The sequence below is a fragment of the Pangasianodon hypophthalmus genome, chromosome 7 (assembly GCF_027358585.1).
Source record: "Pangasianodon hypophthalmus isolate fPanHyp1 chromosome 7, fPanHyp1.pri, whole genome shotgun sequence".
Classification (NCBI taxonomy): Eukaryota; Metazoa; Chordata; class Actinopteri; order Siluriformes; family Pangasiidae; genus Pangasianodon; species Pangasianodon hypophthalmus.
This window is the reverse complement of record NC_069716.1, coordinates 27,703,008-27,729,390: the sequence shown is the minus strand read 5'-3', so window position 1 is coordinate 27,729,390 and position 26,383 is coordinate 27,703,008. Positions and strand designations below refer to the sequence as shown.

Here is a 26,383-nt window from a genome sequence, read left to right as displayed (position 1 = left end):
AACCATATAGATAACGTATTAGAATGAGTGTATTAATATAAATCTGTGATTTGCCTTGCAGGATGAACTACTATCAGCGCTGCTGTTATAGAAAATGGATTAACACCTTCTGACCAATCAGAATCCAGTATTCAAGAGCGCTGTTCTTGAGAATCATGGAGTCTTTATCCTCTTTCAGTATTGTAGTATACCGTTTGGATTGAGAAATGCTCCTCACCTTTTTAAAAAATTATTATTCTTTTTGACTAGTTTAGATGTTTTAGAAACATCAGATTCAGGTCTTGAGCTTGCTAGTTTTCTCAGGATTTGGATTTGAAAGTGTATGAAAAATACACACCACCCGTGTGCCAGTTCAGTCCACTGAGCATTCGAGGAGGAGTGGTTAGCCGGGCACATGACAGACTTAGGATTAGAAAAAAAAGCCAAACCACAGCATTACAGTCTGGGTGGTGATCACACAGACTCTTATTGATGCCTCCAGCAATATGCAGCTCTGGTAACCCTGACCACCAGCCTGACGTAGCCTCTGTGAGCTCTGAAGGCCAGGCTTGCTTAGATTTTCTCATTCGAGTGGAGTACACAAAGCTGGGTGCTCTTCCTCCTCCTCCTCCTCCTCTCTCCTCAGGCCAGGTCAGCCATGCATCCCGTTCAAGAGGACCAAACCATGGACAATGAGCCGAAAGAAAAAGGAGCCACTGAGCCGTCATTTGCAGTAAGTCCATTACCTTTCAGAACAAATCTGCAAACTCATGCCACTGTTTGTTCTTAAAGCATGTGATGCTAAAACTCATGTTCTGTTTAGTGTGATTAATGGTTGTGTATATCTTCATCATCATCATCATCATCCATAGCACTGTATTGAATAAGAGGTCACATGAAGCATTCAAGGAAACAAAGAGTGCTACATTCATTATTATATTAAAATAAATATAATGAAATGGATAGTTTGGGTTCTGAAATCTGATTGGCTGAGCCCATTCCAAGCCATTGTAAACTCTTCTATATATACATGCAACTTTGCGTAGATTTTGTATTAATGCAGGCTTTAAACCAATAAAAATATTACTTTTAACCATCATAACCGTCAGTATGCCCTAATCTTCGTGTGTTATGTCGTATATCTGTACAATTGTTTATTGTGAATAATTATTAATAATAATTGTAATTATTTATTGAATTTTCTCAAGTGGTTTTTGTCATCGTTTTCTAAAAGGAATAAGCCACTCAAGAGCCACTGTGCGTTACAGTGATTTTTATCATGGGAAAGGTTTTACTCCGCTTCACGTCGTGCCTAAGAACACCCTTACGCGATGATCAAATCACCGTAACACACTCCCTCGGCTGCTTATGGCTTTATGATATCTAATCAAAGCAAGAACAGGAGGTTTAAATGCATAAACAATACAGAGAATCACAATAAAATTAAAAATACATTCCAAATAATGTTTCTTAGCTTCAGAAATGGGACGTGACAAAGTACAATTACTGTGTTACTGGTTTTTCATTACAAGAAAAATCTCTCCACAAAAATCTCTACATTTCTCTACAATCCCATATCTGTAAAATCATGAAGTGATTTTTTTTAGCATCAGACAACTTCATGGAGTCTAAACTATATTCCCGACAAATCTAAACTTTAGCAGACATGACAGTAAGAAAGAGATGTAACTCCCACACTGTAATCTATCTGCTGCTCTCTATCATGGCTTTATCATGATTAGCATTCAGCTAGTTAGTATCATGCTAGCTAACATTTGAGAGATTAGGAATAATGCTGCAATCGATGGAAGCTTGTAACTCATAATTTCCGCTCTCCGATTAGGAAATAAAAAGAGAACGTCCCCTCAACTCTTCAATTTATTCCTACTCGGAAAGTCAGAAGGATCTCCTCAACCCCGAGTTTAGCCTGTGACGGCACGTCAACATGGCCGCTCACACCATCAACAGCGAATAAAACACACCTTCACTACTTTATAGTAGTATTTATCATAGACAGATCATCATAGACAGATTATTTGGTTAAATCTATAACACTTACTATACAGCTTTCAGAAAGGAAATACATCATAAACTCATTGTCACTAATGTTAGCTGGCTTATTTATGATGTTTTTTTCCCTTCTGAAAACTGTTTTAGATTTAACCAAATAATCTGTCTATGATGATTGGGTCCATATTTTTCCCACTTTGTCCCTCAAACGCTCCAAGCTCAAAAATTCCAACTTCAAATTCCCACTTCCAAACGAAGTCCAATGCAGCATAAAGCCGGTGTTAGCTTTAGCTCATGTTTTCCTTCTTGGTTCTTGGTGAAAGAGACACTGATTTACCATCAGGAACTAAAATCAGTGTGCGATTTTAAAACCGAAGCACACTTTTGAGTCTTCTTCTTCTTTTGTGAATCGTTCTTGTACATTTAATTTCATACTTTAAGTAAATTTAAGAGTTTATACTTTTCTACTTTAGCTTGACGGAAGAATTTTTTAAGCTGTACTTCAGCTTGTACCAGAGGATAAGAAATTGCACTTTTACTTGTGTAAAGAATTTCGGTACTTTTCTTCCATCTGTTAAGCTTCCACTAACAAATCAACAGCATCTTCAGATTGTGTACTATGCGCTTTTTTTCAAATCGTAATATCTCACAGAGCAGCTAGCTGTGTTCTTTGACTTAAATCTTTAAAGAAGATGATAAAATCTGTGTGTATAAACTACAAAACAAAGGAGTATACAGTGCTAATCATTTACTAAACTATCTGAAATCTACTCATCTCTGTTTGTCTATACAACTGCAAGAAATATGCAAAAACGAATGAAAGGAGAAAGACTGTGGAAAGCTCTTATGGGAAGCATACTTTTGGCTTTTCTTGAGACTTTTTTTTTATTACATTGTGCATTATAGAATCTCATATTTCTCTAATTCATGTGAAGTTTCATTTGAAGATAACCATCAGCTATTTTCATTCTTTGGGTCTAAGGTTACATAGTGAAAAATGTGGCTGCTTTTTTTTTTTTTTTTGGTGTCCTACTTTAAGAGAGGCTAGCAAGGGAACAATTGTGTGTAGTTTATATATTTCATAAGCGAGAACAGGACTTGCTTTGTGGAAGTTCCTCAAATTCAAATGTAACTGTAAACAGATCAAATGTAGAAAGCGTTATTCTTTAGAAAAGTTGGAATTGGTGGAAGATTGCTGTTATAAGAGGCATAAAACACTTCAGGATGTGCTGTTATTATAGGAGATTAATCCACTTCAGGGTGGTAACAGTAAGTCTGCTTCATCACACCACCCTGTTGTTGATTATTTTCCTTTTACAGCTCGGCTGCACATTTTATTCCTTACTCATTGCCTCAGATCAAACATAATGATACAGAACAGCAATTACACTAATAAGGAAAGCTAAAGATTTTGCCCTTTTTTTTACCCTGATTAAATTAGATTTTGAACATTTCTCAATTCACTAAAAATTTAATAATAAACTTTTTTAATTCACTTGTACCTATTCCTTAGATTTTCTAATTTTAGATTATTTAATATAAGGTCATTTAAAAAATTTATCTCTTGTTTTAACGCATTTGACTGGCAGTGTACTGTATATTTTGGTTGTGCATAAGATATGAATATCTTGTAGCAGCGCTTTAAACATGGTGTCGTGGTGATTGAGATTGTTCTAATAAAATAAAAACTTTTAATAATAAACATTTTTTTGATTTAGTCATAAATATTCCTTAGATTTTCACATTTTAGAGATTTAAAATGAGGTCAGAGGGCTAAAATCTAAATGAATTAATCAGTTAAAGAATGGATGTCTTGCTATATTAGTGTTTTATACATTAAAAAAAATGGAATTAGAAGTAAAAGGACGTTGAACTGCAGCTCAGAATGATGTAAATGTTCCAGCCGGAACGCATCTTATGCTCGGGCTGAACCTGCAAGCACAAAAGTCACGTTTGAAACTTGAACAATTGATCCATGATTCAAAAGGAATTCATGTGTAAAAGCAACCCCACGATGATAAGCCCCGCCCCCGAACCAACCTACAATCGACTCAGAGTGCGGACTCAAGCGTGAAAACGTCCTGATAGTGTCCCATTGGTTACACACAGTGCTCCTTACAAGCAGCGCACAACACATTACAGTGGAGAAAGTGGAGAAAACATTACTGATCTACCTTTTTTTTTTACTTTTAGCACTTATTTATTTATTTTCCAGCATTTTTAGATGCTAGAGATGAAGTGCTGTGTCCTGTTGTGGATTTATTGCGTACTGATCTTCTCGCAGTATGCGTTTCACCACACTGTTTGTGTGTTGTCAGCTCTGGCTTGATCTCTGCTCCAAGAATTATAAAAAACTCAACATGTGATAGACGATTTTTTAGTGCAGCAAAAGAATTTATAAGAGATTCTGATTTATAATATTGCACCCAGACCTTTTTTTTTTTTTTTTTTAAACCATCTGTTCTTGTTCTTTTTTATTTTATCTATTTTTTTTTACTCTTTTAAGATTTTATTATCATCACTTTTGATAGTTAACATTTCTTTTTTTTTTTTTTTTTCTTATTTTGTGACAATTTTAATTGGGAAAGTCATTATACAAATAAAGCTGACTCGACCGCTCTAGCTGCAGTGCACTATTTATGATTTAATGACAAGATTTAGATTAAAGCGTATGAAGCACAAAAGTATGTGCACCCTCAGGCCACTGAGCATTTCAGTAAAAGTAGTTACGGCAACTTCAGAATGATTGGCGCCCATGAAAAAAAAGAGCAATACTCAATAAACAGTGGAAAAAGAATACACACCCCTGTTAAAATGGCATGTTTAAGATAAATCATGTCATAACTTTTCCCACCCTTAATCTGAAATTACAATGTATAAAAATTAAGTGAAAAACAATCAGAAACATTTTAGGGAAAAATAGGGGGAAAAAAAAGTTACAATAACCTGGTTGCATAAGTTTGCACACCCTTTTATATATCTATATTATAAATAAAGACCAGCTGTTTCTGTAGGATTTTCTTCACATCTTCTTGGTTTCATCTGACTTCTGAAGCCATGGTCCACAAAGAGCTTTCAAAGCCTGTACACGGTCCCACTGTCGAAAGAAATTGATCAGGAGAGAGGAACAAAAAATTTCCAAAACATTAGATGTACCATGGAACACCATGAAGGTCATCATCAACAAGAGGACAAAATGGAGCCCCACAGTGACATCACCAAGAACAGGACGTCCCTCCAAAATTTATAAAAGAATAAGACAAAAACTTACCAGGGAGGCTGCCAAGTTGCCTATGGCAACATTAAAAGAGCTTCAGGAACATCTTACAAGTACTGATTGCTCTCTGCATGGGACAACAATCTCTCATATTCATCACATGTCTGAGCTATGGGGTAGGGCGGGTAGACGGAAGCCCTTTCTCACAAAAAACATCCAACCTCAACTAAATCACTCCAAACCATGTGGCAAAATGTATTATGTCTGATGAGACCAATTCCAAAAGGTAAAATAATTCCATAATTCCAAAAGGTATATTTGGTGAAAAAAAAAAGCACATCACCAAAAGAACACGACCCTCGGTGAAGCATGGTGGTGGCAGCATCATGCTTCAGGGCTGCTTTTCTTCAGCCAGAACTGGGGCTTTTCTCAAGGTGGAGGGAATAATGATGAATAGCTATAAATACCAGTTGATTTTAGTGCAAAACCTTCAGGTGTCTGCTAGTAAGCTGAAGATGACAAGGAATTTCACCTGTTAGCAATGACAATGACTCAAAGCATACGTCCAAATCAACAAAATAACGGCTTAACCAAAAGATCAATGTCTTTGAATGGCCGAGCCAGAGCTCAGACCTGAATCCAACTAAAAATCTGTAGGGTGACCTGAAGCTGGCTGTGCACAGGAGATGCCCTTACACTTTGATGGATCTGGAATGTTTTTGCAAGAAAGAGTGAGAAAATATTGCTAAGTCAAGATGTACCACGCTGATAGACTCTTAGCCAAAAAGACCGAGTGGTGTAATATAATCAAAAGGTCAACAAAGTATTAATTTAGGGGTGTGCACAATTATATAACTAGGTTATTGTAAGTTTTTTATTTTTCTTTTCTTCCATATAAAAGTTTCTGATTGTTTTTCACTCTATTTGTATACTTTGCAATTTCACATTAAAGGTGAGAAAGAATCTGACATAATTTATCTCAGTGTCATTATTTTACTTCACAAAAACCTGCCATTTTAACACATCCCAGAATTCAGCACAGCCGCTGAGGACTACATCACCCAAACATTCTCATGTTCACACTCACCTGATTACACACCTGGACTCAGTCATAGTCACAGCTACACACACAGTATTTAAGGACCTTCAGTTGACACATGCATTGTGAAGTATACGCTCTGTGTCCTTTTGTGTTAGTTGTCGCCAAGCCTTTTGTTACTGTTATAGTCTTTCTGGTTTGATCTAGTTTTGTTCATGTTTTGCTTCTGCCTGCCCTTGTCTATGTTGTTTGCTCATTGCCTGACTCTTGCCTGTTTTATGGCTACATTTTTTTGGATTACATCTTTGTTCTGTTTGCCACAACAATAAATCATTGCGTATCTGCACTTGTGTCCTCAACTGTATCCTGACAGGTGTGTAGATGTTTTATGAAATCAAGAAACTCCAACAAGGATTCTGTTTTGTTTTATTTTAACATACAAGGCTAAGATTATTGGCTAAGATTACTGGCACCTCACAGTTAATATTTGGTGAAGCCATCCCTGGAGAAGATGAGAGTACATCCCATAATGTTTAACGATGTTGGAGACACTTGTAGAGGATCTTGGCAGAACATTCTTTGTGCTCTATTCTTACATTTGTGTGAACATTCATTTTCAATTAATGAGGGCTCAAATCCACAGACTGAGATTGTCACTGGAAAAAAAACACTGGCTTTGTGCTTGCATATCATTTCTGTGTTGATTTGTGAGTGTGTTTGGAGTCGTTATCTGGCTAAATGATCCATCTACGACCAAGTCCTCAACTGCTCTCAGAATCAACTGGTTGCTGGGTTGAAATGTTCAGTAGGCTTCACGAGACGTCCTGAACCGCCAGCCATAAAAACCAGAGCTTGGAATAAGGCTAAAGTTATTTTACTGGTTTCTCTATCTTATTTATAGTGTTCACAGTCAAAATGCATTAGGTCATTTTGTTATGTAACATGTATCCTGAAGAAACCCGCAGAGCCTCGGAGAGTCACTTTTGAACACCTATCTCGGTATGTCCAGTTTCCTGACGCTGATGGGTGCCAGTGAATAGTTAAGTGTGATTTGCAACACAACAGACAACACGTCTAATCTCGTCTAAGTGCATACCGCTTGCCTCATGGTGGGAAATGCTGCTGCCAAATAAAATATGAGGATATGATTATACTTTATGTAAAATATATAACAATAGTCTGATGAAATTTCAACATTTTGGCCTCTGGTGGTATGATATAATGTGAATTTAATGATGTGTATAAACTGGATTGCAATCAACGAAGACTATAATTTATGGTTTGACTATATTCATTCAGGCAATGCTTACATTTGCCTCTTCATGACAGTGCCAAATTCTTCCAGTCATTCTTATCAAGCTATCAGAATTGCCTGATTATTTAATAATGGGTGTATGACCGCTGTAGGTTAAGCTGGACTGAATCCGTAAAGTCCATTAGTATTCACACAGCAAACGAGAAGCAAATGGAAACGCGGCTTTTCAGGGCAGATTCATATCTCTAAAATGAATGTCTGAACACTACATAGACCTTCTTTTTTTAAATTGGTGCTGTTATCTGGATGTTTTTATGTAACTATGTACCTATAGGAGAATATATAATTTTTAATAATCAGAGATATTAAATGGTAAAGACAGTCACTGACATTTGTGATACGACTTTTCTTATCATGTAGCTTTGTCCAAATGAACTGTCATTTGAGGTGGAGTTCATACACATCATCTAGCTGTTAAAGGAGCTGAGGGGGATACTAGTGCTTCCCATACAGACAGTTTCTACCTTTAGACCAGATTAGACCATGAGAGATGTTGGAAGAACAGCAACAACAAACAAGGACCTGTGTTCAGAGTCTGAAAGTACAATAATATTTACACTGGGAAAGTTTTGCGTATTCAGAGTCAGGTTATGCGCCTGCTTAAGTTGATTTTCTGGTCTCTCCATTCAGAATATTAAAATCAGTTGTCTGTAGTTCACACCTCTGAGGTTCCTGAGGTTTTTCTTGAGTAGAAGTGTCTGAAACGGGGTTTTTCAATAGCGTCTTTAAACATGAGCGTTCACCTTTAAGCCTGAAAACTAGCAGGAGATAGAAAATTTAAGAAGCAGATCACCTTTTTTTTTTTCTTTTTTTTTTTTGCTGTCACATGTAATTCAATGTAACATAGAAGCAAGAGACAATTAAAAATGGAAAATAAATATGACAAAAAAAAATTGAAAATAACAAAAAAAAAAAACTATGAAAAAAATAAGCAATGTCTTCATTTAAGGTGCTTTCTCTTCCATTCGGAAAACATGACTTTAAAGGGACGAGATTAATTAATTAATAATGCCATATTTATGTATTTAGTAATGGACTCAACAGGTATTTCAAGACATGTTTTTTTTTTTAATACATAAATTTGCATTTTCTTTTTGTGCATCTTGTAACAGGAATGAACTTCCTGTTGATTAATAGGTTTGAAAATGATTGACCTTTTTTTTAAAAAAAAAAAAAGAAAAGAAAGAAAAAAGCTTAAGCTACAATTGCTGGAAGTCAGGAGTGCTATCATGACATTTATTCATACAGCATGTTTATAATGCTTACATACATTAATGTCGTGATTGTATCATAGGTTGTGCTGTGTTTTTAGTGGGTTTTGTGTGTTCTTTTTAATGTTTTTGTTTGTAATGTTGAGGGTTTTTTTTTCTTTCTGATCTAACAATTCTTTCTGTCCTATATGTTCCTTTAAAAAACATTACACTGACCTCATAAATACTGATACTAAACAAACAAACAAATACATATATATATATATATATATATATATATATATATATATATATATATATATATATATATATATATATATAAAATCATGTGATCATTCACATGTGACATTCATCTGACCTTTCTAGGACATTTAACCTAAAGTTAACCTAAATTTAACCTAAAACATGTGACCCTGATCAGGAAAACGCAGTAAACGCGCATGCAAGCAATACACAGCATCCAACACTTTCGCATGTTAATGTCCGTGGCCTTTCTTTGTCTTGTGAGCTTCATATCTGCATGCCGTCTCCCTCAGAGAGCTCGGGGTCTTCGGGTGTTTCTTGAAGTTTGCGAGAATGATGACCCTGTGTGCGAAGTGCGGCTAGGCAGTAGGCTTACATTCGCAGATTGTGATCACAGTAACACGTGTTAGCCATATGTTGAATTTTTTATTATCAAAGTCGTCTCTAGCATGCAAACTTGTGGACAATAGCAACAACAGGAGATTGGCCTTATCCTTCCCGAGCACGTTGCTGTTTAAAAATTATTTGTAGAACAATAAATATCAATCATATGACAGGAACCACACTGTGGATTGGACAGTGCCGTGGTGTCTCGGTCCAGTCTCCTGTGGTGCGTTCTCTGAGAAAAGGTTCTGAGACCATATGATTTATGGAGTTGTTCTCAATTAACCAGGCTCCAGATGGGCCTTCAAGACAGAATAAAGATTAAGGGAAGGAGCGTTTGCAAACATTTGCAAACACACATGAACATGCAGACAGAAACATAAGTGGGTGAAGATGTGAGTCTAAAAAAAACCTCAGCAGGTGTAGAGTAACGCGAAATATATGTAGATAAAATAATGCATGAATAAAATGCTGTCTACGCTGGTAAACGGATGAAACTCTCCAATGAAAAAAGTGCTAATGTTCAAGATTAGAGCATGCATTTTACTCCCTACACACGACTGCATTGTTTTTAACAATGTGCTGAACATGCTACAGGATTTCTTCACTTCACTTTTCTATTTTGTACCAGTAGGTGACAGTACATACACAGTCGTTCATTACTCCTCACTGGCTGGAGTGCTGTGGAAGTCTGCTCATGCACATGTGTGCGTGGGTGCACGAGAACGAGGGCGTTGGTTTTCTATTGTTATTCCAACATGAAGAAGTTTCAGCTATTCCTCCTCTTGGCCCAGTAAACTCCAAAGATCTCAAGAGTAAAAATGTGCAGAATTTTGTGTGTGTGTGTGTGTGTGCGTGTGCACATGTATGTGTGCGCGTGTGTATGTGTGTGTGTGTGGTTATAGAGGGGCTGTTATTTATTACACTCTGTTATGAATTATGCTCTGATTTGAGAGGGAGGAAAAAATCAATAACATCAGCGCATAAACAAAAGCGTATTATTGCTTTGTTACAATATAAGTATAAATCCATGAGTTTGAGTAAATCTACACAATGCAGTGCATTTAGGTGGGTTGTTGTATATGTCATTTATTGCAGTGCTGTATAACTCTTATAGTTAATGTGCATATATTTTAATATCATTTTTCAACACTGAATCTAAGAAAACATGCATTTAACCACTCAGGCAACAATCATTTATTTTTTACAAGGTTTCATTGCTCTTAAATGAGTCACAGGGTTGAATTTTTAAGCGTGAAGACATTAAGGACCTTCTAATGATTTACTTAAAATAATGAAATGAATCATTTGCTTTCAATCTACAATCTGGGTAAGAGCAGGTACTTTCAAAGCGACCTTGTCACTCAGTATCACAACATCACAGGAAAAAGAAGGAGAGATCAATTTTCTTCTCCCCATGATTGTTAGGAAGTTCAGATGATGCACAAATATGTGTTCCGCTAACAGCGTGTTGTGAATGAACTAAAATATACATTTTTTTAAGCATTATAACTGATAATGTATAACTCGTTTAAAAGGATGTTTCAAGCGTGAGATGTTAAACGGATTCACACATTAATGCCAAAATATTTTTGAAGTATTTTACTGATTATACTGCATTTCAAGGTAAAGTGTAGTTACACTTGTGGGTGTTGGCTATTTGTATAAGTGTTGTAATTTCTTTAAGGTTTTATTAATGTTTTAAGTGATTTATATTTCCAAACAGTACATATTTGAAAATGTAATAGTGTAATAATGTAACACAAATTGTGGACAAAAAGTGCCACGTAGTTTTTCCCACATTGGACAAATCTTAATGAGGTCTGCATCATTTGTCAATCGTTCCCAAAACAAACTCATTTTGAGGGTGAAGATGGTTTTGCAGTTGAACTTTGGGACTCTAACCTTTGTGCCTGTGACAAGTCATCATTTCCTGCTGAGGCTGACTTGCTGGCTTCTGCTCAAGTTTTCATTTTCATGTGTTTCCAATGAGTCAAGCTGCCAGCACGACAGATTAGTCACTAACTTTGTGCTGTTAGAAGCCTCTGGTACATCTGTGTGAATGGTCTGCTCATTGATGATGTATGGTGAAGGAAATGGTGACAAATGCACAGTCATATCACAAAAATAGCACCGGAGAAATGTATAGATAAAGTGGAGGGGCGTAACGCAGTGACACTATCTGTATCTGTTTAGGGCTCTAAATATCTGTATCTATATTCAGATTCGAACCAGAAGTGGGTGTGGTCTAACCCAGGAGCTGTTTTTTGTTTGTTTGTTTGTTTGTTTGTGTGTTTTGTTTTGTTTTATTTTATTTAAATGTGAACCCTCCGGCTATGTCCCCAGAAAAAGATTTCACAATGAATAGCAGAACATAACTTAATTTTTCGGTTCCTGAACTTTTACAGTTCCTCACCTCCATCACTTGAGGTCATCATAACTCTCAACCAGATGTCCTGTGGACCTTTCTGGAAAGATTTTTATCCAGAGTGACTGAGTAAGCTAGGGAATTATCTTTCAAAGCAGCGATGTCTTTCTCAAATCAGGGAACTGCTGATAGTTAGAGTTATAGTTTTGGGTTCTGGCACTCGACCGGCACTCGACCATGCCTCCGCTTCCACAGTTCCATTTCAGGAAGAAGAAAAGTTCACTGGACTTGCTATCAGAAGATTACACGAGGTGCTTCAGCTAGTTAAAATGGGACACTTTAAGCAGCATTATAATGCCAGAATGATATTCCAGAAGTTTGTGTATTAATAACGATGGAGAACATTCAGGGTCAAAAACACATGCAATAAACGTACAAGCTGATATTTTTTAAAATTAATTAGATGATTATTTTTTGGACAACGTGTGGCACTGGACAAATATAAAAACATATTTCTTTTGTGAATTTTGCATTAGGTTGTACAGAAATATGATAGAAATGTGGTTTTATTTTGGATATCAGTAAGGCAATGTTTTTTTAATGTAATGTAATTTCTGTTTGTATTCAGTTACATTCTTAATATGGATTTATGAAGTTAAAGTTATTGAAGTTAAACAACTGCCATGATTAAATTCCATACACAGAGTAGGATTCTTTCATATTTAATCCATGTTTAAGTTTCGTGTCCATTTTATTTCCCCAGATATCAGATGCAAGCCACCTGGCCAGCAATATCATTCCTGCAGAGTCCAATACTGATGGTTTGGAGGAAAATCTGAGGGAGCAGTCTGGGGGTAACCTCATCTATTCCATCAATGATCGCCCACCGTGGCACCTCTGCCTTCTACTGGGCTTCCAGGTGAGAATCAATCACTTTTCCAGTAAATTCATCTGGAGTGGTCGATGGGTGTATGTAAGTTTGTTCATTTTCCACTTCTTTTGACTTCACTGATAGTGATCAGACTTTTTATTCCACTTAGCCAATCATATAAAATCACATAGCAAGCTTGAGTGGCACAGTGGAACTGCTACTAATCATGGAGGACATGGGTGGAGATGTGAAGGATGACTCAAGCCGCATTAACATTACAACACAAGAATATCCATGACCACACCTGCATAAGCTTCTCTAAATCATCAATATATACATCTATTTATTTGGCAGACACTTTTATCCAAAGCAACTTACAGTTTTGCTGAGCACATGAGGATTAAGGGTCTTGATTAAGAGCCCAACAGTGGCAGCTTCGAAGGAGGGCTGTAGTCAAGACCAGAATTTTCAAATCCAAGACAAGTCCACGACCAGAACTAGCTGAGATCAAGTCAAGTTCGAGTCCAAACGAATGTGAGACCGGGTCAAATTCGAGGCTGAAAACTATCAAATCCTTTTTTTCGAGGCCAAACCTTTACTTTAGCTTCATTTGTGTATTCCACCAATGATTAGGCTGTTTTCTCAGAGGAAGTACTTCCTGTCAAACTTTGTGCATGTGAAAAGAAATGGCACAAGACATTAATTTTACAAAGGTCCGAGAACAATGCTCACGACTGAGCCAAGTACAAATTCTAATAAGTGCGAGACAAGTCCAATTCAATACTGAAATGTCTCAAGACCAGAGTTGAGACTTACAGCCCTAGGCCCTTGGCACTCATGTTATTATGTCATGCTGGATTTGTTTCCGAAAGCCTGTTGAGACATCAGGATTCAGCGTCTAAATTGAAGAAATGTATACATGTAAGTACTTTTAAACAAGTTACCTGTTTACTGTTTTTTTAAGTAGTTTTTAGCATGGGTATTTTTCACTCACTATACATTTTTTGCAGAGTAACAATACTTTTACTTGAGTGTGTTTTTTCAGTACCCCTGAACATGCCATAACAACCCATACCATTTATCAGACAACCTTACAATTATCGTATTTATACAACTGAACAAATGATGGTTAAGGGCCTTGCTCAAGGGTCCAGCAGTGGCAGCTTGGCATGCTGGGATTTGAACTCACAACCTTCCAATCAGACGTTCAATGTCTTAAACGCTGAGTTACCATTGCCCTATACTACCCACACGCTGTTGTACAGAACCTTACCTTAGATTACCTAACCTAACCTAACCCAATTAGGACATCTGTTGTTCACTCACAAAGCCCACACCTCTCTTCCTGGAAACCCTTGGACATCCAACACACCTGAACCAGCTAATCTAATTCTTTAAGAACTGCATACTTCTGCAATGTGTGTTAGATTACTGTTGGAATGATAGTCTTTGGGATACTTGCCTTCCAGAAATGTTTGGAGATACATGGACTAGAACCCCTTTGTGGACTACCGCGGTGGCTTTGGCAGCACATTGATAGCTGGACTGCTGCTCCTCTAGGAGATCAAAGAGAGAAGAAAGAGTCAGTGGAAAGAAAAATCTCATGAGAGGCCCAGGCTGTCTCTGAATGTAAATCAGATTACGATTGAATGGTCGATTCAGGGATTAATGCAGCATCACAAACTATGTGACCCAATGGTCTCTTGCTTATTTGGGTGTACTGATACAAATAGCTTATTGCGTGCATTTTCACAGCTTTAATATGTATATATTAGATATTTTGTTGGAAAGAACTGCATTGTACTTGAACAATAAATCATTACGCTTTATATTTCATACTTTCAGATCGTATGCTGTGAAGCACTGGGCTTGCACAGATAATGAAGAACGTCTGTCTGAAACCTCTCGTTTCTCAAGAATTTTTCCAACCACTAGATAGAAGGACATAAGTAAGGAATGAAACACTCGGGGCGTGTTGTTATAGCAAAGTAATCAAAGACAGGGTGGTGGGATGCAGCCTGATGCAAAGTGGAGTTACTGCTACTAGCCCAGTGTTGACTGTTTTCCAATTACAGCATCTTATGGTGTTTGATTCCTCTTACTCCACAGTAATTTTCCAATGCTTACAATATTTCATTTATTAATAATAAACCCATCATAGAGTTGTTGAATTATGTATGTGATGTAGGAGATGCAGGCCTTCCATGAGATGTTGTATTGGTTATTTATCTCTTTACAACACATTTTAGATGATAACTCGCATGTTACAACCTGCAACAAGAAACAAATATTAGTACCAGTTTAGTTTTCTGATAAATAGTAACTGTGATTCTGTGAATCACGGATAACCGCCAACGGCATTGAGAATCACCTTGATACCTGTTCCAGTGCATGTGTACGCATGCTGAGACCTCGCAATAAAGGAAACAAAGTGACAAAGAAATGTATGACAGTTTTTGCAATAAATATCGCTGTCATATTGGTGTCTTTCCCTGGAAATTTCTCACTAAATTCTGGCCAAGTTGCTGCTGGATCTGAATGATATAAAGGCCCTGGTGGGAACACGGGGGGTTCACACAACCATACTTGCATCCGTAACTAGCATTCTGCTCCTGAGAACCACCTGGATATCATATTGTATGTTGAGAAACTGAAAAGGTGTTGAGATGACTTGGAGGGGCAATGTTGACTCTACAGAACATGGGGAAGGTGCATAGTGAGATCCAGATAGTAGAATCACAGACTTCCTGGTCCAGTACATCTCTAAGTGATGCCCATGAGAAAGAAACACTCTTTGTCACATTAGGGACTGGCTGGCCAGCCACTTAAAGGCCAAGCTGATGACATCCATCAACCAGTGGGCCAGTCTCTGTTTAGACCTTGGAGTCTGAGGATCAGGTGGCTAACATTCTGTCTGAATAATACCATAGGTCTTGTACTGTACATACATGGAACACTCTGTAGTTCTGCTTCATGGAATGCTGCAACATTCATTTACAAAATTATTTGATCTTGAGAAGAAAACCCAGGTTTAACTTCAAGGTCACCCCACCAAGCAAGATGAGCTTAAGATGCGGTTCTTCCACTCTTTTTTCCTGAAGTTACGCTAGCAAAAAAGTTTTTAGAAACATTAAAGGACAAGGGGGAGATCCTGCACCAGACGTTTGGAGAATCTAGGACCAGAAATGTTACATGAGGCCCCTAGAGAGATTCTGTCCAAGGGGATGGCTTGCTGTTGTCTAGCAGTCCCTAAAGAAAAGTTAGAAATTAGAAGGAACGTTAGTATTTTGGGACCCGAGCAGTGCACTGGATCCAGTCCAGCTTGCTTAACATTGTTGTCAGTATAGTGAGATATAGCAGAGATGTAATTTTCACCTGTCATATAAAAAGCTGTGCTCAGCAGGAATTCAGAAAAAGATCTGCCGCCTGCTGGGTGAACAATCTTTAAAGCTGCAGACATATTTTCTGGCATTTAAATCATTCAATTTGTTAGTCCTACCTATTGTTGATCTATCATCTTGATAGATGGGTTGTGAGGACGTCTGAGAGAACTGGTCATGTCCTGATAAGCGCACAGCCAAGGCAAGAGGAAAAAAAAAATTGATTTGATTCAAGGTGGAAGTAAATATGGGTTAATGGGAGAATTCGCAAAAAACGAAAACCATTTGAGATAGTTATATATGTTTTATAGTAGCAAAATCTAAAGATGATTCGAGAGCTTAGAATTCTGATTTGTGATCTGTTTAGAGATCAGGCTTCTGAGATTGTGATAGACAGCAGGAGGTAAGTGAGTTTTTATAAATCTTGCACTGGTTTGCTATGTTCTTAGGACACACTCCATGCACATTTCCCGACTCTCCACAGTTGTAAATAAAAAGGAATGATGCTCATTGGCACATGGATTATAGGGAAGCTGCTTCGGAAGAGTTTTAAGATGAAGTTTTTGGTCTGTTTTATAAGATGCGCCCTGTCCGTACCATTAAGATCCCCAGACTCAGCACCACAGGTGTCAAACCCCAGCTCGCGGGCCAAAACTGGGCTCGCCGCCACATTTCATTCAGCACATGCTAACTTATTAAAAATAATATTTAAACAGACTATAGTACTGAACATTTTCACATCTAGGATTCATGGCAGATCGTAGTGCCAGGACCTCCTGCGTTTCGCTTTCATGACCCACAGGGGTGAAGCGCTGATTAAAACAAATACCTATATCTGCTGTCTTTGATGTGAAGAAGACCAAATCAAAGGTTGCTGGCCTTTGGTATGATTCATTACTTACATTAAATCCTTAATATGTCACCTACAAATGCAGGTTGTCCAACAAATTCTCTTTACAACTGTGATACTAAATGAAAAATTTGCTAAAACACATTAAATCAAGCAAATTTAGACACACAAAACCCAATTTCTTTCCCTAAAGTAAGACGTTTTGGTAGTACTCAAAACATCCAGGGGTTAATCCAAGTGCTGCCATGTACTCTGCCACATATCTACATCAATGCATTTGTGATTCTTGCTGTCAGATCATTAATGCCCATGACTTGAGTGTTGTACACTTGATCTTTGACAATTCCCCAAAGAAAGAAATCCCAGGGCATGATGTCTAAATGGCTAGCAATGTGTTAATCTGTAAAATGGGACAATCCTAGTCCTGGTTAACTTTTTATATTGGATAAACGCTGTAAAGATAGTTTTCAGACACCCTGTATATCTGAAAATAAAAAAAAAAAGAGTACAAAGACAACAAAGATGAAAGGACATGTGAGGTCCAAAAGTCTGAGACTACATTGCACATTTAATATTGAAGATTCTACACTATTTGTAGGTCCCTATTTAAATGTAAGTGAAATTTGTGATATTGCACACAGATGGATTTGATCTAAAATGGATTATAAGGTTTTCCACAAACTTGTTGAGTCCATGGAACCTAGGCCTAATAGTATATGCAGTTGAATAGTTTTTGTTAGAACTTCTTTTTCCTAGAAACATCCTATTCTCCTTTCAGAGCCAAGTTTAAGTAGCATTTGAAGCAATTGAAAGGTTGTTATATGATATAATGAAAAGTTGAGTTGCAAACAATTATATGCTGTTGTGATCTCATTTGCAATTACGATTTTGTGTCTTGGCAGGACCGTGGTAGAAACGTGGAGCCCTAAGACAGTAAGATGTTTTTAAAAGGCACGGCTCCAAATGCAACAAGCTCATAAATTAAAGGGACTAAAAGGATTTAAAATGATGTTTCCAAAATGCTTGTGTAAACATTTGTAAATACCTTCATTTTAATGTGGTTTGCCCAAACTTGAATGGTTTTTTTGCTCAAACATGAATGTTTGTTCTGATTGTTTTTTTTTCTTCAGTTCTCACAGTGGCAGTGATATTTATTCATTCGTTCATTTACAGTAAGCGCTGTATCCTGGTCAGGGTCACGGTGGAGGCCAGGTACGAGGCGGTAATACACCCTGGATGGGACACCCGTCAAATGGCAGCGATGCCAATGTTGTCATAAAACACAAGTTCAAAAGCAGCGGAAAACTTTAAACAAATTGTACAACCTCGGAAAAACAAGAATATAATGAAATTATGATTACATATAAGCTATATTTATAATCAAATATAATTAAGGCAGTGAAGCAAAAACAGAGCAGATGCAAAATTTGAAAATATATCTAGGTATAAAGGAAAAAAGACAGTGTGGTATGAGTGAATGATTTATGATTTATGGTTTGGAGTAGGGAATTTTACAATATAGATGCTGCAATGGAAAAAGCTCAATCTCCAGCTGTTAGTTGCCTGGTAAAAGGAATGGTGAGGAGTTCAGTGCCAGAGGATCAGAGAACGTATACAGGTGACATGGCTGTAATTTGGAAGAAGGCAGATAATAATAATAATAATAATAATCTTTATTTTGACTCAAAATCTCCAAGTACTTTACATAAAAGTATAGAAATAAGACAAAGAATAAAACAATGAACAGTACATTTAGAAATTAAAAATAAATCAATAAGAGATCAAGTGTTTAACCTGGTCAGAGTTCCAGAGCCTGTTCCAGGAGCACTGGGCTTGAGCCAGTCATACACCCTGGATGTGATGCCAGTTCATCCCATAAGATATGGTAATTTTATCTTACTGGCATGTTTCTGGGAGAAGGCAGGAAACTGGAGAACCTGGTGGAAGCCCACAAGAACACTAGGAGAACATGAAAAGAAGCTCCACAGAGACATTAACCTGAGGTTAGGATTGAACGCAGGTGGCAATGCTACTCATTGTGCCACAGTACCACCATGGAACCCAGAGGGACAACGTCAAGGTTCCAACAACTGGACCTGGACACATGCTGCCACAAGTTTTGCCACAAGGACTCCAGTTTCCAGAAGGTTTCCAGGTGATTGAGGGAAAAGTATGTGATCACAGGTATGCAGGGTATATTCCCGCCTACCTTTCTAAAAGAAAAAAATACTCTACCTAATGTTCACCTGCTGTCCCAACTACTCACACAGTTACGCAATTTATTGTCTTGCCATTGCTTCCCTCAGTTGTGTTCATTCTGTAGAATGAGCATAACAAGAATGTTCCTCAGAATGACTTTCTAAGAAAAATTTCCAGTTTTCAAAATTATGCCAGTTTTATGTTTATGGCACCTCCATTGCCAATAGCAATCAAATAGACCCAGTGAAATAGCTGTCATTTACTTTCATGTCTTACACACACTCTCTTATGTCTACACTCTGTAATTTTATGTAATATCATGTTGTGATGCATCCTACTATTCATATATATTGCCAAGGGCATAGGAGGGACGCAGTTAATGACAAAAAAAGAAATAACAACTTTTAATGGTAAGAATTATAGTATGGCTGTTTTGATTAAACTTGACTTAAAAGCCAAGTCAAGATATAAAGGATGATATTTTAGTCAAATGAATGGAAGTATGTCTTGCATTCAACTCAATAAAGACTAGACCTATGTCGATAGGCATTGAATACTGTTTTACTGTAGACTCAAAAATATACTCCAATGGATAATTTGATTGTCTTCAGCTCTGGGGGATCTGTCTATGACTGCTGAATCAACTTTCCCAATAGAAAACTGTTTTATAACTGTAAAATTAAGCGACCATCTTGTTGGAACATGTCTTCTAATTGTGTGTCAACCACAAACAAACTCTGTTCTATACAATCCCTCTTCAGATTGTGGCTTGCCCTGACAAGAGTTTTGATGGCTGTCTGTTATTTGCGACCTCAACTGCTGTCAAATCTAAAGTTTCCAGATGCTTTGTTAAACAGTTTCTGAAAGCTAGCTATCATTTCTTTTTTATCTCATGGAGTTCTTTACACAGTTGGCATTAGATCCCATGATGGATACAGTTTCTTGTTCTGCTCTGAAGGAAGATCTTCAGGCACTCCAGCTCTCCAATGATAGAAGAAGCAATGACGAGTCCTAACACACTCTTTCCTTTCTGAAAACTGATCTTTCAAACCACTATCTGTTGAAGGAGTATTTGTAGAACCTCTTTTGAAATCTCTTTCAGAGCAGTCAACACATACTGACTGTGGACAGCAGTGACACCTTTGGTTTGGACAGTCCATCATGTTGGATGTAGTGGCTGTTTCAATAGCACGTCTTGAGAGCTTGCAACATTCAGTAAAATAGTGTTAACCTTCCTTGACTGTCCCTAACTGGTGCACCCAATCATCATGAGCAACACAGTGCACCCCTATAGCAAGTTGGTTGCTGTTCTTTAATGATGGTTTGTGCTCCACTGGGTTTGCCAGACATATTGGCAGCACCATCATAAGTTTGGCATCTTAAGGGATACAAGAGTAGATTAAAGCACTGAAGAACATCTACTGCAATTTTCCTGTGTGCAAGAATCATATCAAGTGACATGGAGGGGATCCACATCTGCTCCATGCAGCCACTTCACTGGTGTCCCACATGGCTCAGTGCTTGATATTCTTTTATTCTTCCCCTAAATCAGCTCTCTCAGTGAGGTCTAATTCCCATGTGGTTTGTCATACCACTGCTATGCTGATGACACACAACTCATCCTCTCTTTTCTGCTCCAGACACTAACCCATGTTTCTGCACAGTTCTCAGCATGTCTGGCAGACATCTCATCATGGATCCCAGCTCATCACCTGAAACTAATTCCCAGCAAATCTGTGATGCTGCATATCTCTGGAGATGCATCCCCATATCAAGATCTTGTGATCTCCCTAGAGAATTCCAAACCATGCAAAAATCACACATCATGGTGATTTGAGATCAGTGGATTTAGAATATGACATGCTTACCAGCTCTTGATTTAGTGCCATTCAGTACCAGCTCTTGATTAAATGATTTAGCTGTCATACTTAACCATCCTTTTGAAAACAGCATTATATAGAATATGACATGACATGCTTACCAGCTCTTGATTTAGTGCCATTGCAGCCAAAGACAGGTGAAGACAGGTGATGGCAGAGTTCTGGCAGTGTGATCAATTTCTGATTAAAATCTCAGTGTGTGTCTCTCATCTAAAAGTCACCAATAGGAAGACGGCCCCTAATAAAAATGACAGGCGAGCTAATTGACATGTGAATCTGGAACAATTGACATTTTCGTTAGTGTTTGTTTTATACTCTCCAATATTAAGTGACCTCCTGGAAGCCCCGCCCCCTCTGCCCTCCCATCTCAAATTAGTAATCTCTCATCTTGATTTTCCGCTTGAAAGATGTGCTGACAGGGGAAATAAGGAATATTTTGAATATTTTTCAAAGTGAAAACAAGCCTATCATTGTGTGTTCGATTTATCATTAGACACATATGTAGTTAACATCAGTTAACTACATTTATTAAGGATGCAACCAAATAAAATTGGAGAAAAATAGCCAGAAATGCCACTCCTTTGGCCGAACAAAAAACGTAATAATAAGAAAAGTAAAATAGGCCAAAATTGAAGTGACAAATCTAACACTTAATTTTAAAAAAAATTATGGTAATGATAATTAAAAATAGATTAAAATTTTTCTGATCACATTAATCTGCCACTGGCTTGAATATTCATTTCTTACTTTCTAGAGTTCTCTCTCAAGGATGGGGCCATGCTCTGCTTTGTTTTGTTTTTTTTATTAGCTGTAATACTTTTCCATCCTTTTGAAAACAGCATTATTACATTAACCTTTGCATTAACAGAAACCGAATGACAGTGAACAGCATTCTCAAAAAACATCTTCCACTTTACGAAGCCAGCCAAAATACACGCTGGATCTGTTTTTATCTCTTTTTCCTGAGGACTCTGAGCTTTTGTCTCTGTTTGCCTTCACATAGTAGACGCACACGGCTTAGAATTACGCTGTAATCAAGCCAAGGGTAACCACCTCTCTTGAAAACTGAGAACTTCCCAGCCTTTTCAATAACCTAGAAAAATCTACAGATCATGCTCAGATAGTAGTTTCTAATGGTATTTGAGCTATGAAACTATGAACTATATTAACTATTATTTTTCTTTTTATTTTCTCAGCTGGGTGATTTTAGGAAAACTAACGTGAAAATGTACCTTCCTAGCTAGCAAACTAGTTACCTAAGTCTATTCAGATTCAGAACACCCAATCTCTTGGCTAGCTATCTTCATAGGCTAATCAGTAGCTGTTAATGCTTTTTTATTCAAAACATAAATAAAGAAATGCTATGCTAGCGTCAAGAAAAAGAAACCCACTTCACGATTGGCCTCAACACCATACTTTAATTCCAGCAAGTCTTTAATTCTTTAATTCTTCACTGTATACTTCTTCTGTGTTTTTATTTGCTGTGGTGTGTGTGTGCGTGTTTGCTGTGCACTTCACTGAGTCACAACAAGATCTCTGTTAAATCTGCTAGCTGGAAAAAGTGAGAGAACTTCCAAAACTTCAAACAACAACAGGAAATTCAAAACGCACTGTCATATTAATCACTGGCCGATGCTTTTGTGAGAAGACACCATGAATAATGTATTTTACTCTGTGTGTAATGCACAAACACTATAAAACCTACTAATCAAAAGCCAACTAAAACCAAAAGATATATTTCATTACAGATACCGAAGTACTATTTGGACAGGATAAGATTTCTGGAAATATGCCTGTAGTAATTATGATTGATTCGCATGGGATAAGTGATGTCTACATAAATCACAGAGATGGGTGTATCTTCACGATGTACGTGCGCTCATCATGTTAAAAATTCCATGCATACTACGTACACTTTATTTTCATACAAACTGTCTGTTTTGCACTTTATTATAAGAGCTTGCTGTAGGGCATGTGGCAGTTGTGCTTGATCAGTAGTAGGTCACATGACCATAACATGTATGTAGGCATAACCTGTGTCAGGAACTTAATAACTTACATAAAACCCCTGAAAGCTTCACTTCTCTAAGCTTCTGTCCTTTTAACCGCCGCTTTATATTCTGTTGTTCAGTTTAGTTTGGTTTTGGAGGGAGACACTAAAAAAGAGTGAATTCTCCCTGGAGTGTCTCTGTATTGAATAAAAAGTGGAAAACCTAATTTTCTACAAGATATAACACAATATTTACCAACTATTACCAGACAGGATATTTATTACCAGGGGTTATTTCTAATCATTTTTATCAGTAAAATATGGAGTAACCTTTCCGCCTTTCCGGATACGAGAACGTGCAGTCCATAAAAAAATTAATAAATAAAAATTAACAGTCATATGACCCCATGTGGGTCTCCATGTAAAACTAATCCTGTCTCTTCCATAGAGACATGATTTTTCTAAACCATATCAATATTTTTTGAGATGCTCAACACTCAGCAGAGTCATCATTTTTATTTTGTTTTTAAAATATAGCACACGCAAAAATTTCATTTACTTATCATTTGTTACATTCTTTGGAAGTCATCCAAAAACCCACCTACATACTACATCTCAGTTAATCAGACTGTACACGCAAAGTACTACTCTGTGCTTGGAATCTGAGAATATCAAGATTAGATAAATATCAAGATAAATCTTGAATCTTTCTTGAATTTTTCTTCCGCCTTGTTTTTGATTGTTCTGATTAATATTTGATTTAAATCAACATTTTATCGTGCGTTTTTTTTTTGCAAATATTCACATCATTCAGTTTTGTTAAACTGTCATGTAAGTGTGAAACAAAGTGAACGTCAAAGCCAAAAAGAAAAAAAAAAAAAAAACGAGGCAGAGCTACACCACTAAAATCAACCACATAAATACCCCATTAAAATTAAGTGCATTACACAATCATTTGCAATGATTTGCCATGAGACAGGTAATGGCTTGATTTAAATATGCTAGTGTTGCTGTGCTAGTGTATACTTTACACTCGAATGTGTGCTCCAAAAAAATGTCTTGCAAAAATGATATTCAGCAGCAGCTATCAGATTCTTGCTAATGGTAAAAAAAATTGCAAACTTAGAGAAGACTTGCATGATGCTTTCAGGCAAAACAGTGTAGTTGCTTTAAAATGAAAATAATCTTCAAACAGTTTCCTATAATTTACTTTTCACAAGAAAACATGACCAACTGAATTTCCATGAACCATTTACCTTTTAATACTTGAGTACTTCTAAAAATAGAAACTTTTTGACTTTCACTTGAGCACATCTTTGGCTGGATACAATATCTCACAGTGACAGAATGCAGCCACGATTTTATTGCTTTATTATTCATTTCACATAGTAATTAACATAATGTGATTAGCATAACCTGATCACTGAGTTGAATTCTTTAGAAACCTGCATCGTAAACAGTTAGGCACTTTTAATAGCGTTCAATAGCCTCGAGTTTTAAACCATATTACATTTGTTATATATTTATTGAAGCTTTTGTATGCTAATCGAATATCTGGTTACACTCATCCTAATAAAATACAGGCAAATTACTTTCCAGTACATTCTTAACATCAGTTCTCCGAGAGAATTCCTGTTAAAGTAGAATCATTTGGTTTAGTTTAGATAGAGTGCAAAGCCAGTGCAAATTTAAGCACATGAATTACTCAGGCTTTCAGTAAAACATTACCAACTTTTCGTTGTTGAGAAGATGTCTTTTACCCAGATGAATGTTTGTCTGAAGGCTACCAGGGAAACACAATATTAGTTCATGGCTGAAACGAAACATCTGTTTAAAGTATGCTAGTGTGGAGCAGATTCACTTGTCCCCCCCCTCGTGGACCAACCCCCAATTGTTTTTATGATCTCTCATGGAAGGCATTGTGTTCACTTTTTAAACGTTGCTGATTATAAGCATTTGGGCAGATGCTGGAGTTTTAGGGAGGGATGTGAAGGAGGAAGAATAGTGACAGTAATGTGTAGATATAGTAGTATAGATAAGTAGTGTGAAAGATGAGTAGAGGTCTTCATGTGCACTGCAAAAAGCCTTTCCCGAGTTACGCTCATGGCGCTGTCCTGCAAGTGTGCAGTAATTAAGTTGGACTGTCTACAAGTCAAACGGGAGCTGAACAAAAAAAAAAAAAACAGCAAAGAACAGGAACAGATCTGATTAAACTGCTACTCAAACGTTTACATGTAATGAGAAATATCCCAAAGGGATTATTAATTCATTAAGCTATTACTGAACCAATCACTGAAGAAAAAAGAATGGATTTTATCCGATCCTGTAACAAATGGAAGAGTTCAGAATTGGATTTGGGAAAGATTTTTTTTTTTTTTTTTTTGTAACTGAAAATGTTTCAATATAAAGAGACTTGATTGGATTTTTGTTTTGTTTTTTTGAAGTGATTTTTGTGTGAAAGCTGCAGTTTTGTAATGTAATGTAAAGTAATGTATTTTTTCCTGTATTTCTTCTGCTTAGTAGTTTTTTAAGGAAGAAAAAAAGAGTATTGACTTCAGCTGATACTGTGTCAGTGTCAGTATCAGTATCGTTATCAGCAAAGAAAAAGTGGTTTTGTGCCATCTCTTCTTCTTCATCATCATCTTCTGCTTCTGTTTCTTCTTCTTATTCTTCTACTTCTCCCCATGTGTGGCTTGATTGGCCCTCTGTGCGATTTTTCTTAATTGTTGGCATCTTGTTTCACCTACCTAGCCAAATGTGCTACATATATGGGTCTTCTTAAGACAAACAAATTTTGCAATCACCTCCATTAACTCGGATTTTGTCCGTTTTGACAGCTACCAAACTTTTAAATACTCCTCATACAGGGTTCATCAGATTCAAACCAAATTTGATCAGCATGATATCACAATAAATTTGGCAAGGATTTTTTTTTTTTTTTTTTTTTTTGATATCGTAAGTGGTGTTGCCATGGTGAGTTGGGTAGGGAAGGATGTATGTTGGGTGGAAGTGCACTCAACCTCACTGTTGCCTGTAATGTAACACTCTATACTTACTTCAGTATATATGCAGTGTAAGAGGAACTTTTAAATGATTTAAGTGCGATGTAAAGCTAAAGGAGGTTGGCTCGAGACATCAAAAAACCAGAAGTCATATCTCGGTTAAAGGCTTGTCTGCTTGTCTTCTTTCTTAGCTCCAGTATGTAAAGATGGAGACAAACCCATTGGATCCACTATAGAGCACGTTGTTCTCTTCTTTTCCTTGAGTCTGAGGGGAATAGAACATGAGCCAGAACTTTACGAGGCTTAGCCTGCCCTCAAAGCCGATCACATCAGAGTGCTGGGAGAGGAATACACGAGAGACGAGCTTCCACATGTGAGCTGAGGAGGTGCTGTTAGGCAGGAAGAGAGGGGTCATACTCCTCCAAACCCTTCACTAAAATCACAA

At 37.1% G+C, this 26,383-nt stretch overlaps 1 protein-coding gene across 2 annotated transcripts in view; it reads left to right on the top strand.

The window, feature by feature from the left end:
• Positions 1 to 462: 462 nt before the first annotated feature.
• The window catches only part of si:dkey-106n21.1 (solute carrier family 23 member 2), a 52,850-nt gene continuing 26,929 nt past the window's right edge, over positions 463 to 26,383 (top strand). For both annotated transcript variants that reach the window (XM_053235218.1, XM_026946632.3), the window contains exons 1-2: positions 463 to 712; positions 12,530 to 12,685. In XM_053235218.1, the coding sequence (XP_053091193.1) occupies positions 638 to 712; positions 12,530 to 12,685 (231 nt within the window). In that variant the 5' untranslated portion in view covers positions 463 to 637. The remainder of the gene's footprint in view (positions 713 to 12,529; positions 12,686 to 26,383) is intronic.